This window comes from Macaca fascicularis, chromosome 7 (genome assembly GCF_037993035.2).
Source record: "Macaca fascicularis isolate 582-1 chromosome 7, T2T-MFA8v1.1".
Lineage (NCBI taxonomy): Eukaryota > Metazoa > Chordata > Mammalia > Primates > Cercopithecidae > Macaca > Macaca fascicularis.
In genome coordinates, this window is record NC_088381.1 from 143708023 (window position 1) to 143726338 (window position 18316).

The 18316-nt window shown below is 35.3% G+C and overlaps 1 protein-coding gene across 50 annotated transcripts in view; it reads left to right on the forward strand.

The window, feature by feature from the left end:
* TTLL5 (tubulin tyrosine ligase like 5) overlaps positions 1–18316 on the forward strand; it is a 291003-nt gene that overhangs the window by 81436 nt on the left and 191251 nt on the right. For 30 of the 50 annotated variants that reach the window (XM_073997878.1, XM_073997885.1, XM_005561833.5 and 27 more), the window contains 4 exons: positions 400–513; positions 795–886; positions 8218–8280; positions 12821–12859. In XM_073997878.1, the coding sequence (XP_073853979.1) occupies positions 400–513; positions 795–886; positions 8218–8280; positions 12821–12859 (308 nt within the window). Of the gene's footprint in view, positions 1–399; positions 514–794; positions 892–8217; positions 8281–12820; positions 12860–18316 lie in introns of those variants that run through there. The other 20 variants (XM_073997882.1, XM_073997883.1, XM_073997892.1 and 17 more) reach the window with 2 other exon arrangements.

Genomic DNA, 18316 nt, shown 5'->3' on the forward strand with positions numbered 1-18316 from the left:
TTTATTTATTTATTTATTTTATTTATTTATTTTTCTATTGGGATTTTATTGAGTATTGAGAAACTTCCATATCCTTGAAGTATTGGATGTACTCTAAAACCAAGGTTTGGGTTAAATACTAGCTTAGAAAGTCACATAGACCTTATTCTTTCTTTCTTCTCTTTACTCTCTCAACCCATAGTGTTCTTTTACTATTCTGTTTTCTCCTCTTGCCTTTGAGTTTATTAGCTTTCATCTGTTTTCCGGGGTTCCAGGCTGAGATTAATTACAGGAAGTGGTCTGTGAATTTGAGCTTATATATCTTAGGAAAGATAATGAGGTTGAGGGAATGAACAGGATAATGAGGAATAATAAAAGCTTAAAAAATTTTTTTTACTATTTTCATTTTCTTCTCCTTAGCGTTCCCGTCCACTCTCTGCCAGTGATGCGGAAATGAAAAACCTCGTGGGCTCAGCCCGGGAGAAAGGGCCAGGGAAGTTGGGTGGTTCTGTGCTTGGTCTGTCAATGGAGGAGGTAAAGATAAGTTCATTTTAGGCTTTTGTGGGGTAACACAGGTTTTAGCAAAAAGTAGTGAGTGATTCATAATATTCATGACAAAATCATGTCTTACATTGAAAAGAGAAAGATTCAAGATGGGAGAAATGTTTTCTTAGGGAAGAACATTTTAAATGGAATTAATTTCTCCCTTCATGCTGCTTTCACATTCTTGAGTCATAAGTATCTTCCTTTGTCCTATAGCCACATGGACTCCAGTTGTCAAAATAGGTACTCATTTTATCTTATTTTTCATCTAGATCAAAGTTTTACGGAGGGTGAAGGAGGAGAATGATCGGAGAGGTGGATTTATTCGCATATTTCCTACGTCTGAGACATGGGAAATATATGGGTGAGGTGACTACCTTTTTTTTTTTATTCTTTACCTGAGGTCTATAGAATTAGATTAATTGTGATACACTGTCATCATTGCTCCCCCCAATGATGCTTTTCTTATTTTGTTTATTTATAATATTATTAATATTACCCAACCCAAGAACTAGATTATTGACAGTAATTTAATATACCTGTGTATTATTTCTCCCTTTTACTTCCCTGCCTCCCTCCTAAGTAGCTTCCTATCCCAGGGTCCGACACTGTCTTAAACTTTGTGTTTATCATTACTTTGATTTGAAAAAAAAATTGTTTTATCTGTATGTATGTCTAAGCAATATACTGTTTTATTGAGATCTAGTTTACATGCAGTAAAATGCATCTATTTTAAATGTACAATTTGAAGATGATTTTTGGCAACAGTAGGCACCAGTTTAACCTCTGCTACCACCAAAATGAAGATATAAAATATTTCCATCACCCTCATAGCCCTCTTTATCCCCTTTTATATTCAATCCTCCACATGACCCCAGGCTTCAGACATTATGATCTGCCTTCTGTCATTACGGTTTTTCCACAGTTCCACATAAATGGAATCATACAGTATGTACTCTTTTGTATCTGGACTCTTTTGTTCAGCATAGTGTTTTTCATATTCATATGTGTTGGTTTATGAAGAATAGTTCTTTCTTTATTATTATTATATACTATTTCATTGTTTGAATATACCAGAATTAGTTGAATATACCAGAATATACCACTCATCTATTGTAGAACGTTTGGGTTGTGTTCAGTTATGGTCTCTTTTGAAGAAAGCTGCTGTGACCATTCATGTACAATTCCCAGCACCTTTAAAATGTCTTTTTGTCATTTTCAGGCTTGCATTTTTCTGATGAGAAGCATACAGCAATTATTGTCTTTGTTCTTCTATGCATAATGTCTTTTTTTCTCAGTTTGCTTTTAGAATTATCTCTTTGTAACTGATTTCCTCTTTTCTTTTCTTTCTTTTTTCTTTTCTTTCTTTTTTTTTTTTTTTTTGGAGACAGGGTCTCACTTTGTTGCCCAGACTGGAATGCAGTGGCACAATCTTGGCTTACTGCAACCTCGGCTTTCTGGGCTTCACTTCAAGCTATCCTGCCACCTCAGCCTGCCAGGTAGCTGGGACTACAGGTGCATGCCAATGTGCATGACTCATTTTTGTATTTTTTATAGAGATGGGGGTCTCCCCTTGTTGCCCAAGCTGGTCTTGAACTCCTGAGCTCAAGTGATCCATCTGCCTTGGCCTCCCAAAGTGCTGAGATTATAGGTGCGAGACACTGTGCTTGGCCACAACTGATTTTCAGCAGTTTGATTATGATGTGCCTTGGTGTCATTTTCTTCATGTTTCTTGTGCTTGGGATTCATTGAGCTTCTTCATCTATGGGTTTATAGTTTTATTCAAATTTGGAAAACTTTTGGCCTTTATTTTTTCAAATATTTTTTTCTAATGTTCTCCTTTCCTGTCTTCTTTTGAGACTCTGGTTACATGTTGACTTAGTTTATATTTTACCACAAATCTGGCTGTGCTCATGTTTTTTCAGACTTTTTTTTCTCTCTTTCTTTAGTTTGGGATGGTTTTGTATTTGTGTGTGTCTCTAAGGTCATTCATCATTTTGTCTGCAGTGCCTAATCCTCTATTAAGTGAAATTTTCATTTCAGATATTTTATTTTTCATCAGTTTTTGTGTCTCCTTTTTCTCTTTTTCGTTATATTCGTGATTTCCTTTACATTTTTGTTTACATGTTATAATACTTATAATAAATGTTTTAAAATATCTTTTTCTGTTATCTGTCATTTTGGGGTCTCTTTCTATTGACTGATTTTCATCATGTTTATGGGTTACATTTTTGTTTCTTCACGTGTACAGTAATTTTTTTAATTGAATGCTAGACATTGCAAATGTTATATTGTTTAGTGTTTGGATTTTATTGTCTTCTTTAACCCCTTTTGTTTTTTTGTTTTTTTTTGGTCAGGCACTTAAGTTACTTGTAGATCAGCTTATCTTTTTCCGGTTTATTTTTAAACACTGTTATGGTTCGTTTATAGTAGCTTTTTGTCTAGACCCAGGTTAGCTCCTCCACTAAAGACTCTCTTGGGGTGTCTGTTAAATTACCCCCACGATCAGTGAGATCTTTTCATTCTGTCTGGTGGAAACTCAATTTGCAACCTCATGTGAACTCTGGGAATTATTCAGCTTACACCTTACCTTCTCCTTAATTTGTTCTTTATTCTGATAGTTGCACTTTACTCAGCCTTGTGGACTTTCACCCTATACCTAAGCAGATTTGTTTTCACCCGAAGATTCAAGGGGTCCCTCATGATGATTTTTGGATATCTTCTTCTGCACAACTTCTTCTCCAGGACATTGCTTTGAACAGTCTAGCCACTCCCTAGAAATCTGATTTCTGTTATCTCTTTTCAGAGACAGTTATGCTCTATTTGCATTTCCTCTCTTTCTATATAGTCTGGAAATTGCCTTTAGGCAGAAATGTAGGGCAGTTGTACTTCGTGTATTTCCCTCTCTCAGAGATCACAGTCCTGTGCTGCCAGTTGTTTAATAAAAAGTAGTTATTTTGAATAACTTGTAAACTTTTCTAGCTGTTTATGGTAGGAGAGCTTGTCCTGTAACAGTTATCCTCTCATGTATAGAAGCAGAATTCTATTGTTTTGTTTTAATCACTTTAAAACTTTTTCTTAAAAAAAAAAAAAAAAAGACATGTTCTATGTACTCTTGCTTTTTTCATTCAGCATTTTATAATTCAGGTTCATGCTACATATATTTACAGTTCATTTTGTTCAGTGCTTTATTATATTTACTGTGTGTTTATATTGCTGTTAATTTTTCTGTTCTCCTATTGTTGAGGATTTGACTTATTTCTGGGCTTTTGCTCTTAAGGACAGCCGTGGTACAAATATTCTTGAATGTGTCTGCTGGGCATGTATCTAGGAGTGGAATTACTGGGACTTAAAATATATGAACCAGTAAGTGGCTTGGTGTTGCTCATTTCAGATCCCTTGCTGAAGTTTTTATATAGGCTCAGTGCCTTAAAACATGTGAATGTTCTGTTTTAAAAGATAATGCTTTAGGAAAAAAGGTAATGCTGAATTGTTTCCCAAAGTGACTGTGTAAACTATCAGCAATGTATGAGAGAGTCTGTTGATCCATATCTTCTCCAATTGCAATACTGTCGGACTTCTTAAGTTTTGTCCATCTAGTGGGAGTAAAATATCTTATTTTGGTCTTGATTTGCATTTCTATGATTGCTAATAAGGTTGAGACTCTTTGTACTTGTTTATAGGCAACACACTTTCTTCCTCTGGTGACTGCATTTTAACCTAGTTGGGATGTTCGTGGTTCTAAGTACAGAGGTAGAACTTAGAAGAATAAAAGAAAAAGCCATTTTATAAAATTTGCTTGTTTTGAAAACCTAGCTGTTCATAGAGAAATCATCCTTTTATCTTTTAAAATATGCTATTCATGTAGTTATACTTTATGAAGACCTAGGAATTCAACAGAAAAATATTACATGGGTTTTCTTGAAAATTATATATATATATATATATATATATATATATATTTTGAAATGTTTTTTTAAAAATTTGAATTTTTGCATTTCCTGGAAAGCATATATTTTAATTAATGAAAGGGGGACCCTTTACTTTTGAGTATTTCAAGATATAGGACCTTACTTTGAGTATCTTTTTCTATGGAATCAATTTCAAATAATCTTGGGGTCTCTTAAGGAAGTCCAACAATGATACCTTTCTTTACTAGGTTGGTTTTGAACCAGTTGAGAAATAAAACAAGGACTAAAATAGATGGAAACCAAAATACTTTATTTTTTACTGATAAAGTGTAGGTTGGGGGAATTGATTATAACTGTCTGCAAGCAAATGCACTTCCTGTTAAGCTTCAGAATTGGACAGACTTATATTCCTATTGTAAGCAAGGTTGGTCTGAGCCATGTATGGAGAGTGCTGACCCTATAGGAGCAGTAGAGGATATGTATTTCCTAAGGGGGGAGTAGCTCCCAAGAGAAAAAAGAGAGGTGCTCAGTACATCATTTTCTGTTTATTTTTCCTAAATTACCAATCACATTGGTAAGTTACTTTAACTCTCTTGGTGCGTTCTGAGAAAAGAGGCTCAATTAATATTCATATTAATTGAACTGCCTTTACATAGAATGTGGCAGATATGTTTATCTACTAACAAATGTGCCATTTTATTAATACATATATATTATCAACAAATGTCTAGCGCTATGCTTAGTTCTTTGGCGTATAAAATAAATATCAGGTGGGATCCCTGTCGGTTGACAGTTAACAGTATGTTTATGGAAAATTACTTACACATATAATAAGAATAGCTTTATTACTTTATTCTTAATAATGTTCTTAATAACGAGAATAGCTCATATTTGTATAGCTTTTTGTAATTTTAATGCCCTTTGTATACTTCATTGTTTCACTCACATTTTAATGACAGGGAGGGACACTAAGGCTCAGTAAAACAATGTGACTTGTCCATAACCACACAGTGAGACTTGGGTCAGATATTCTGATCTAGATCCTCCTTTTTTCCTGCTGCATCATACAGCTTTCCTAGAACAAAAAGTTTGCTCTGTATGCACAGTTTATGACAGGTCCTCAGGCATACAGTAAAGACATGGTAGGGCATATCAGGGAAGGCTTTGTATAGCAGGGTCGACTTGACCTGCTTTTTGAAAGGTGTAGTACAGTAGAAAACTCCTTATCAGCAGAGGATTATCAGCAGAGGATACCTTCCAAGAGCCCCTGTGGATGCCTGAAACTGGACGGTACCAAACACTTGACCCTTAAGCAACGTGGGTTTGAAGTAAAATTATACATGGATTTTCTTCGAACTCTGCCACCCCGAGACAGCAACTAGATCTTCTTCCTCCTCCTTACGATTTTAATATATTTTATTTTCTCTAGCATACTTATTGTAAGAATACAGTATGTAATACATATAACATGCAAAGTGTGTGTTAATCCACTTTTTATGTTATCGTTAAGCCTTCTGGTAAACAGTAGGCTATTAGTAATTAACTTCTTGGGAAGCAAAAGTTATATGTGGATTTTTGACTCTGTGGCGGGGCCAGTGCCCCTAAACCTCTTGTTGTTCGAGGGTCAACTATATGTACTATGTTTTTTCCTATATATGTACCCATGATAAAGTTAAATTTATTAATTAGGCACAGGAAGATATTAACAGTAACTAATAATAAAATAGAGCAATTAAAACAATATTCTGTAATACAAGTTACGTGAATGTGGCCTCTCAAGTATCTTATTGTTCTGTACTTACCCTTCCTTTTGTGATGATGTGAGATGATACAGTGAGATGAGATGAAGTGAGGTGAATGCCATAGGCATTGTGATGTGGTGTTAGGCTACTGTTGACTTTCTGTATTCCTGAATGTGTGCACCCATCCCTTACTTGCAGTAAATGGCTTAGAGTCCCTCATTTCAGATCCCTTGCTGAAGTCTTTGTATTGGCCCAGTGCTTTCTCGCGTGACACACTGCTGTCACTTGTTCATGTCTTCCACCCCAAAATTTAATGTCTTTTCCACCTGAGCACTTATCGTGCACTGTGGCCATCACTTTTGCAGTCTGAGGTGTGACAGCAAAACTAGCATGAATTTCTTTCGTCGTCTTCACGATATCATGGATAGAAAATTTGTTTTTATTTTAGCAGCTCCAGCGTATGATTTCTTTTTCCTTAAGTCAAGAACTTTTACCTTTTTCACCAAAAGGAAGTACTTTACAGTTCTATTTGGCATATGCAGATTGCCAGCATCACTACTCTTGTCTGTTGGGGCCATTATTAAGTAAAATAAGGATTCTTTGAACACAAGCACTGCTAAGTGATTCATGGGCCTGGAGTGTCTACAGTGCAGAGACGCTAGACAAAGGGATGATCCACATTCCTGGTGGGAACGAGCAGAATGCATGAGATTTCATCACACTCCTCAGGACAGTGCATAATTTAAAATTTATGAGTTATCTCAGGAATTTTCCATGTAATATTTTCAGACTTTTGTTTACTGTGGGTAACTGAAACATGAAGGAGGACCACTGTATAGATGTAGAGGAGATATGGGGAGAAGGTATCCAGTCAGAGGCAAAAGATCAGTGGGAGCTATGAGAGTGTTACTGGAAAGGGGTCCCCATCCAGACCCCAAGAGAGGGTTCTTGGATCTTGTACAAGAAAGAATTCCGGTGAGTCCATATGGTAAAGTGAAAGTAAGTTTATTAAGAAAGTAAAGGAATAAAAGAATGACTGCTCCATAGGCAGAGCAGCCCAAGGGCTGCTGGTTGCCCATTTTTATGGTTATTTCTTGATTGTATGCTAAACAAGGGGTGGATTATTCATGCCTCCCCCTTTTAGACCATATAGGGTAACTTCCTGACATTGGCATGGCATTTGTAAACTGTCCTGGCGCGCCTGGGAGTGTAGCAGTGAGGACAACCAGAGTTCCTCTCAGTGCCGTCTTCGTTTTGGTGGGTTTTACCTGGCTTCTGTACTGCTCCCTGTTTTATCAGCAAGATGTTTATGAGCTGTATCATGTACGGACCTCCTGTCTCATCCTGTGACTTAGAATTCCTAACCATCTGGGAATGCAGCCCAGTAGGCCTCAGCCTCATTTTACCCAGCCCCTATTCAAGATGGAGTTACTCTAGTTCAAACGCCTCTGACAGAATTCTAGAGAGACTTGGCTGACTCTACTGTAGGATCCGTGTCAGGCAACTGTGTGGAGAGAGTGTGAATGAATTGATGTTACAGATGATCCAACTTTTGAAACTTTGGAAGAGAAAGTATTTGCCTTTAGCAGTAGACATCTAGGAGCCACTGAAAGCTCTTAAGTTAGGGAATAACATGATTGAAACAGTCTCTTATCTACATTTTCAGGCCCTTTATGCGTCTCCTATTCCCAGTTTCATTTGACCTATATATAAATTTTTGTTAATTTTTCTTTTATCTTTCAGTATTATTTTCTGAATTTAGCATATTATCTATTAATCCAAGAAATGCTGGTTTTTCTTTCTGTTTTCTAAATTAAATCCTCTTTTTCCTTATTCTTTTTATTCTATTTGTTTCTGTTCTAGTGTCTTACAATTTAAATTTGAGCAATAGTCTTTTCCTTTGCCACTTTACAAACAGTATATTTCTTTAAAAACAGTATATAAGTACCCCTGTTACTTCTGTGCTTGATTCATGGTTTTATTTCTACATTTTCCTCTTGAACTAGCTTAAGAAATAACCGGTTTCTTTCTTTGCCTTTCAGGTCCTACCTCGAGCATAAGACCTCAATGAACTATATGCTGGCAACACGCCTCTTCCAGGACAGGTAGAGATTTGCTAAACTTTAAATTTAGGACTAGATCACAAGATTAAAAGAAAGTACATGTAAAAGAAGGAAAGAGACCTTATAAAAGTCTTTATGTAAAATCTCTGCTAGAAAAAAAGTCCTGTAGAAAGGATGATATAATGACTCATTTTCCCAGAATTTATCATGAACTCTCAGCACTTTGTAACATTTCCAAAAGACAAAAATTAAGCTATAACGATCTTTGAGCAATTTTAACAGATGCCTTAAACTTTATTCTTCTTTAAGGAAGGCCTTTACTCAGTGCCATTATACTTTAGATGCAGTTTTAATAGACATGATTATTTGTTTTTCTAGACCAGAAGAGATTAGAATTATCAGATTGGAAAAAGTGGAGGGGAGGTAATTCATAAAGTAAATACACTGAAACTTTTATAAGAAATGACAACTGATAATCTCAATACAAGGGAAAATAGAAGGAAATGATGGAAAACAGACATTGGAATTTAAATAGCACAGCAATCAGGGCTGCTTAGTTCCACATACTTTTAGCCCCTGAGACATAACTGCATTGCACTATAGTTCATTAATTGATTATCAAAATAAGGCACCCTAGTTATTTAGAAAAACCTATATTATTTTGATGTAGGTTTCAAAAAAAATCCTTTTTTGAAGGATTCTTAAAATAGATACCCATATTTTAACCATCTGCAATTTCATGATCTAGTATCAGGAAATACATGGGATTTGCAATTTGTCTCTATAAATTTGTGGTAATTACGATTAAGTAATGTAGGTTCTAAAGAAAGAGATCTTTGGATTTATGTAGAAGACACAATCTCATTTCTTTATATATATAAAACCTGTGGGTTTTTCCTCCCCTAAACTTTTACAAGGTTTCTTTTACCTTTAGAGTTTCGATACTTTACCAGGCTGTGTTCCATTATTTTGGTTATGCAGTGAGTGCAGCCTTTCAGTCTTTCAGCTGTGGGAAGTACTTCCCTTATCCTTTCTTTTCTCTCCTTGTGGAATTCCTGTTAGATAAATTTTGGCTATAGCCTCCATATTTCTTTACTGTTTTTATACTTTTGGTTTTGCCTCTTAGCTTTAAATTCTTGGAGATTTCTTGGATTTTGTTTTCCAAAACTAAATTGGTCTTCATATCTATATCGTTATTTATTACCCACACAGGATAGGGGTGTTTAATTTAGTTTTTTATTTTGGCAAGTGTGTTTTTAATATACAAGAACTATTTTTGCTTTTTGAATAGTTTTAGTATTTCATGGATGTAATGTCTTTTCAAATCTCTATTTTAGATGGTTTAAAGTTCCTTTCTGTTTTTTTGCATTATTTTAATTCTTATGGATTAGTTGTATTTATTCATCTTATTCTTTCTAGTTTTAACTTTTATATATCTGCAAATGTATGGTGATCTCTGTCCAGTCATATTTAGAAGTAATGAACTGTTTGCTTAAGACAGGTAGTTTGCTTCACAGATTATGTAGGTCTGTTTCTGAACTGACGTGGACCCTGCGCTTGAGGCTGGATCTTTCTATACTTGGGTTTCCCAGGAAGGGGAAGGAGGGCAGAGTAGGCATTGTGGGGACCACTACATTAGCCAAAATGAGGAAGCATCTGCCTAGGAGTAGCCAAAAATAAACAATTTGAGATATAATAATACATGTGCCTCTTTGTTAACATATTGAATAGTAAGACCTAGCAGCAGATCTGATACCTACCGTAATTTCAAAGAATGATAAATACTGACATTATTTCAAAATTGTTGTAATAATTCTAAAGTAATATGAAAATAGATGCATTATTTCTTTTGGTAATGAAGTCACATTAATCCACTACTGTGGATAGTTTCCTACATTTATATGGAGGAAATGCTAAATTTCAATTAGAGGATGTAAGTTTTTTTCTATCCAAGTTTGTATACTCCCTGCATTCTTTCTTCAGGCCCCAGTTAACAGCTCCTGCTTATGAAGCATTCTAAAACTTTGATTTAAAAAAACATAATTTTTCCTGTTTAGCTAAGAAAAACCCTCATGATCTACCCATGCCTACCTTTTTAGCCTAATCATCACCTTTCCACACCAACTCATGGCCATTTCTACTTGCTCTTATATACATCCTTGTTCTTACAAACTCCCCTTCTTTTGGAATGGCCTTCATTCCATCCCTAAATTCTTCTAACTTTGTCCCTCCTCCTCTATCCTAGATTAGGAAGAGGTACTCCCAGCCCTTCTTTTATCCTAACTCAGTCTAATTTAGATTCCCAGATTGTATAATTGCCTATTGACTAATTTGTACTTTCCAGGTTGGCTCTTAAGAGTAGGTACTTTGTTATGTTCATCTTTGTCAGTATCAAGAACCTACCGCGTGGTGGGCACACACATGGAAACATGCACTGAAAACAATGAGATTGTGTTTGTAGCAAGTCCTCGTATCTTCCAATAAATCTATTCGCTTATCAATCTGAACTGATGTTTTCTTTCTTGCAAATCTAATTAATTTTGTTATTGTTAGAACTACTTTCAAACTAATTCTCTACTCATTTCTTTTAGGTTACTTTTGACTACCTTCCTTACCTTCTTGACTCCTCCCCAGCCTACCCACCCTGTCCTGGCAAACAGTATCTTACATACTGTCTTACACTATGGCAGTAGCTTTAATGCTGGCTTATGTCCTGTTCACCCCACCCCACCCCCACCCCCACCCAGAGTGAAGTGTTGGTACTTACTAAAAGCTGCCCAGGTAATGATAATGTAAAGTCATGATTGCCAATTACTGGAGAAAACCATTATCTGGGTGAAAAACTTAAAATCATTTTGAGACTTTCTGATGATTACCTGACAATATCAGGACATTAACATGGATAGAAAACATGGGAAAAGAAAGACAAAACATCTTGGTGAAGACTTACCTTTTCACTGGATTTTTCTTTACATGTCATCTACATTGCATTTGTCTCTACAAAAAAACCAATATCAAAACACGTTATGTGACTCTATATAATATTTTTGAAATGACAGAGTTTTAGAATGGGGAACAGATTAATGGGGCAGGGTTTAAGAGGTATGGGTAGTTATAAAAGGGCAACATAGGGGATCTTTGTGGTGATGTAATCACTGAGTATCTTTTCTGTGGTGGGTAGATGAACCTACATAGGCAATAAAAGTGTACTGAATTAAAAACACATGTACATAAATGAGTACAGGTAAAACTGGGAACTTTTTTTTTTTTTTTTTTTTTTGAGACAGTGTCTCACTCTGTTGCCCAGGCTGGAGTGCAGTGATGCAATCTTGGCTCACTGCAACCTCCTCCTTCTGGGTTCAAGCAATTCTCCTGCCTCAGCCTCCCAAGCAGCTGGGATTATGGGCTCATGACACCACACGCGGCTAATTTTTGCATTTTTTAATAGAGGCAGGGTTTTGCCATGTTGGCCAAGCTGGTCTGGAACTCCTGGCCTCAAGTAATCCACTCACCTCGGCCTCCCAAAGTACTAGAATTATAGGCGTGAGCCACTGTCCAGCCGGAAATTTTTTAAGAGTGTTAAATGAAAGGAACTTGAGAGTGTTTTAAAAGAAAAACAAAACCCTATTTTAACATGAGTAGCACTCAATTTCTGTGGTTAGAGCCCAGCCCTAGTTTAGAGACAATGGAGAGTATCTTTCTTCAGTAGAGGTTTGTTGTTGTTGTTGTTTTGTTTTTTTGAGATGGAGTCTCGCTCTGTCGCCCAGGGTGGAGTGTAGTGGCACGATCTTGGCTCACTGCAACCTCCGCCTCCCAGGTTCAAGTAATTCTCCTGCCTCAGCCTCCCAAGTAGCTGGGATTACAGGTGCACACCACCACGCCTGGCTAATTTTTTGTATTTTAGTAGAGACGGGGTTTCACCGTGTTGCCCAGGCTGGTCTCAAACTCCTGAGCTCAGGCAATCCCCCTGCTTTGGCCTCCCAAAGTGCTAGGATTACAGGTGTGAGCCAATGCGCCCAGCCTTTTAATACAGAATTTTTTTTTAATTGTGGAAAATATATTTCTGATGAGCATCCCTTTTAAACCCCGTGAGAATTGAACTTGGTTTCTTTTCCTAAAACAGTTCAATGAAAGTAGAAAGAGCACTGCAGTTTGAGACCTAAGCCAGGGGCTCAGATGTAAGCCCTTTAAGCTCTGGCCATGGCAGGTCAAAAAAGTATCTTATCCTGCTCCTTTCTATAAATGGAGCTAATTAACAACCTTCTTCACAGGGTTGTTGTGATGAATAAGCAGTTTGCTTTGTAAATAGATAAACAAATACAAATAATTGTTACAATTTTTCTCTATAATTTATTTGTCTTCTCTCTTGTTTTTTATTGATGTCCCTCCAACTCACACCACTCTACTCTTTTATGAGAATGTTCTCAATTTATCTGTCTGCTTTTCTGCAAAGATGCCCTCCTTGGCCTAATTTCATTTTGAATTTCTGTATTAAAAATTTCTGGAGTACATGTGTGTGTGAACTCAAGAGAGACTATCTGAATAGCATTCTCTAACCCAGTTGTCCTTTCTGCTTCTGTAGGGGAAACCCAAGAAGAAGCTTACTGACAGGAAGAACACGGTAATTGCCTTTTAAAAGTTGAGAAATTCTTTCCATGTGCATAATATGTGACCGTGCACAGACTAAGCATAATACCTTATATAACCATTTTTAGTTTGGTTCAGCTCGAATAGTAACATAAAATTTTTTTCTATTGAAAAAGTGTTTTGTGGCCACTTTTTACAAACTAAGTTTGAGATTTACTTCACTATAACTACAGGTATATTATTCTAACTGAAGATGGTATTCTCGTTTAGCTGTGTAAGAGAATTAATGAGATTTTGAAACCACTGTCATGTTAGATTCAAGTAAGAGTTTATGTTTTGGCCTTGACATGCCAGAGGCACACAGCTCTGTGCCTCATGGTACAGAGGAGAACCTGTTTCTAGTTTGCCACAGAACTGAAAGTATACAAAACACCTGTGGACTTTCATTTAGGCAGAGAGCCCTTTAAAGCATAAATCTAATTTTTCTTTAAAGAAGGAATATATTATGATTGTCATTTAGTTAAGGGAAAACTGAGCTAAATCAAGTTTGTAGCTTGTTTCCAAATAGAAAGTCACCCTTGGTATATAAGTTTTCTCTAGTTTTGAGTCGAGAAATATGCTTTGTATAACATACTGCTGTTAATTTGGAAATTGAGAAAAAAGAAAAAAATCTTAAACATTAAGAATATATCAAGATCACTGAGTTCTGTTCTTCATTTTTTGGCACTCATTTTGTATTGCCATCAATAGGGATTTTGGGCTCTGTAAAGGTAAAAGCAAATGCAAGCTGGCATATGATAGACCATATGCTGGAGCATGAAACAAGTCCTAATATATTTAAAAGGATTTAAATGATATAGAATATGTTCTTTGGCCACAATAGAATTGAGTATCAATAACAATAGAAAATCTTCACATACTTGGGGATTAAACAACATTTCTAAATAATTCATGGGTCAAAGAAGAAATGATGAGGAAAATTACAAAATACTTTGAACTGAATGGTAGTAAAAATATGTCAAGTTATGTGCACTACAGCTAAAGTAGTACTTTGGGGGAAATTATAAGTTTAAATGCTTACCTTAGAAACTGAGGACTGAGATCAGGGTTCTAATGTTTAAGAAACTGAAAAAAGCAGAGTAAGTAGAAGAAAGTAGTAGAAGTAAGTAGAAGAAAGGAAAGGCAGAAATCAAATATAAAACAAACAATAAAGAATATTAACAAAATCCAAAGTGTGTTCATTGATAAGGTAGCATAATTGATAAACCCTTAGGTAGACTGATCTAGAATAAAGAGAAAAGACAGTAATTACCAATATCATCAGATAGAAAGGAGAGGATTTCACTATAGATTCAACAGACATAAAGTGGATACTAAGGTGAGGAAAAAGGTTATTAAGGCAATATTATTAACAACTTTATTCCATTACTTTGACAACTTAGATGAAATGACAGTTCTTTGTGGTGGGGGGAATGTGGAGGCAAACACCCAAACTGATACCAGCTGAAGTAGAAATTTTGAAAAGCCCTGTATCTGTTGAGAAAATTGAATTTGTAATGAAAAACTTTCCTGTAGAGAAAACTCTGGGCTCTCTGGTTTCACTATTGAATTCTGTCAAGCATTTGAGGAATAATAGCACCAATCTTATACAGATTCTTTTAAGAATATAGGAAGGGACACTTCCCAGTTCATCTTATGATGCCAGCATGACTATGATGCCAAAACCTGACAAAGACATTAAAATAGAAGAAGTGAAAATTACAGGCTAATATCCTTCATGAACAAAGACACAAAATTTTTTAATATTTAGCAAATCTAATCTGCCAGTATAAAAAGGATAATACATATGACTGAGATTTTCCCCAGTATTCCCCAGTATTGCTTAACGTTTGAAAATTAGTCATTGAAATTCACCATATTAATTACAGGGGAAAAACTAGATTTATCTTTTCATTAGATATCCCAAAAAAGCAACTGATGAAATTCAACACATATTTATGAGAAAAACTCAGCAAATCAGAAATAGAAGGAAACTTCTTTAATTTGATAAAGGACTTACATGAAAAACCTATTGCTATCATCATATTCAGTAAAATATTGAAGGCTTTTTCTGTATGATTTGTAATAGGGCAAGATGTCCACCCATACCACTTTTATTCACATTGTACGTTAGTATAGTAAAGCAAGGCAGCAAAAAAGAAATGCACACAGATTGGAAAGGAGGAAGTAAAATGTCTATTTTTGGATGACATAATCAGGTTAGTAGAAAATCCTAAGGCATCTATAACTACAAGAACACAGAAGTGAACTTAGCAAGGTCTTAGGATACAAGATTGACATACTAAAATCAATTGTATCTTAATGTACTAGTAGTAAATAATTGGAAAATGAAATTTTAAAATATATTTACAACAGCATTTGAAAATATGAAATACTTAGGAATAAATTTAACAAAACATGTTTAATACCTATTCAGTAAAAACTATTAAATAATACTGAAAGAAATTTAAAAAGACCTAAATAAATGGAGAGATATACCATATTTGTCGATTAGAAGAATTAATATAGTTAAAATAGCCATTTTCCTCAAAGTGATGTAAAGATCCAGTGCAATCTCAATCATTATTCTGGTGGATTTTTTAAAAGAAACGGACCAACATTTAAAAATTTATATTCAAATACAAAGGACTCAGAATATCCAAAGTAATCTTGAAAAAGACTTAAAGTACTTGACCTAAATACTGTAATTGTACAGTATTCAAGATACTGGCAAACTGATCACATTGAAACAGAATAGAAAGCCCAGAAATAGACCCACATTTATATGGTCAAAGTAATCCAATGGTGAAAGGAAATTATTTTTTAAAAATGGGGATGGAACAACTGAATATCATATTTTAAAAAATGAACCCCAACCGCTATCTTCCATAGAAATTAGAGATGATTCATAGATATAAAAACTATTACTATAAAACCTATTGAAGAAAACATAATATCTTTGTGACTTTGGGCTTGGCTGTTTTTAGACATGACACAGAAAGCAATAAAACACAAATAGTGTTATATTTTCTCAAGATTAAAAACTTTGTTATAAGATACTGTTAGGAAGATGATTTGGCAAGCCACTGACTGAGTGGAAATACGCATCAAACGTATCTGTCAAAGGATTGATATCTAGGAACTATCAAGAACTCCCACAACTCAATAATAAAAAGACCGTCCACCCAGTTACAAAAGGGTAAAATGTTTGAACAGACCCTTCAAAAGGAAGACATATGAGTAGCCAATATGCTCATGAAAATGCGCTTAACAACATTAGTTATTAGGGAATTACAAATTAAAACCACATTATACCACTGAACATCTAGCAGAATGGCTGATACTATACTGACAATACTAAATGTCGGTAAGGATGTGGAACTAACAGAACTGTGATAAATCGTCGTTGACAGCATAAACTGGTACAGGCACTCTAGGAAGCGACTGGCAGTTTGTTAGAAATACACAAATTTCACTTTGAGATCTACACAGAAGAAAAACGGCTTGTACAAATACATTCATAGTAGCTTTATTCGTAATGCTCCAAAACAGGAAATAACATAGGTGTCCAACAAGAGAGCAGATAACTGTGGGTTATTCAGACAGTGACCTACTGCTCAGAAGTAAAATGGGATGAATACTGATACACACATGAGTGAATCTCAAAAGCATGCTGAATGAAAGAAGCCTTACACAAAACAGTTCATACTGTATGGTTTCATTTTTATGAAATTCTAGAACAGGCAAAACGAATACATGATGAAAAATTCACAACTGTGATTACCTTTAGGACGTTAGGGAAGGATTGAGTGGGAAGTGGCATGAGAACTTCTGAGGTGATAGTAATGTTAAGAGTTTAGGTTATAAAGCTCTAGGCATTTGTCAGAACTCATTAAGTGGACATTTAATATTTGGATATGTCACTGTACGTAACTTTTAGCTTACCAAACACAGTTCTATAAAACAATTATTGAACTCTAGATAGTAATGATATGCATGTTGAAATGTTTAGGAGCAAAATGCAGTGATGTCTGTAACTTTGAATTGCTTTAAAAACTAGATAGATTGATGTATGAATGGAGGGATTTATGATTGAATATATACATAACAAAACAAAATATAGTAAAATGTTAATTGTAGAAACTAGGTGGTAGGTAGGTATATGGTTGTTCATTGCATAATTCTTTAAACTTTTGTTTAAATATTTTCAAAAAAAAATGTTGAGGGCCGGGCGTGGTGGCTCACACCTGTAATCCCAGCACTTTGGGAGGCCGAGGTGGGTGGATCATGACGTCAGGAGATCGAGACCATCCTGGCTAATACGGTGAAACCCCATCTCTACTAAAAATACAAAAAATTAGCCATGTGTGGTGGCACATGCCTGTAGTCCCAGCTACCTGGGAGGCCGAGGCAGGAGAATTGCTTGAACCCAGGAGGCAGAGGTTGCAGTGAGTCGAGATGGTGCCACTGCACTCCAGCCTGGGCGACAGAGAGAGACTCCGTCTCAAAAATAAATAAATAAATAAATAAATACATAAATACATAAATAGTTGGAGAAAGTAAATGAGAAAGACGTAGCTAAAAGGATAATCAACTCATTTTTAGGAAATTCAGTTGTTTATTAACCAATATTTATGGCAAGTCAGCTGTGTGCTGGACTATCTCATAAGCATCTAAGATACAGTGATATAAGGCAAACATGGTCCTTGCCCTCATAGAACTATTATTCTGGCCTATCGGATTCATACTTTACCCAACATTCCCTGTCCTCCATCCCTTGTACTATTTAGGATTTATCTGTTTATCCAGGATCTCTTAGTTCCTAGTTGTTATTTTAAAGTATCTTTGGAGAAAGAGATTTGTAGTAGCTTCTCCATATCTCTGAGCTTTTAGCATTCATGTTTTCAAAAGTTTATTTTTTGAGTTTTTGTTGATAAAAAGAAATCTCTTTTTTTCCTAAAGAATGGAGTTCTTGACAATGTAGACAGTGTAATGTAGACAATATAAACTCTTGTTTTTATAATGAACAGTGCTTCATGAACGTAAACACTGGGCTTTAATTTATTAGGGTGTTGAATTAACTTCCACTCATTTAATTAGAATGACCTCAGACATTAAATTGTCTCCAACCACATTAAGTTTTTAAGAGACATGTCTTTGGAGAGAGAGTTTGTGTGTTTATGAGATAACGATGTCGGTGTTAAACTATGCCCATGTTTGTCCATACGGTTTTCAAATTTGACCAAGTTAAAAAAGAAATACAAAATTGACCAGGTTAGCCAGACATTATTAAATACATTGTTTAAATGATTTTATTTTTCTATCAGATTTATTTTATTTTCTTTATTATTGAAGTGGCTAAAAGTTTATTTCTATAGCTCTCTCTCTGTGTGTGTTTGTGTGTATGTGTGTGTGTGTGTGTGTGTGTTTGCTCTTTGAGACTCTGATAAAA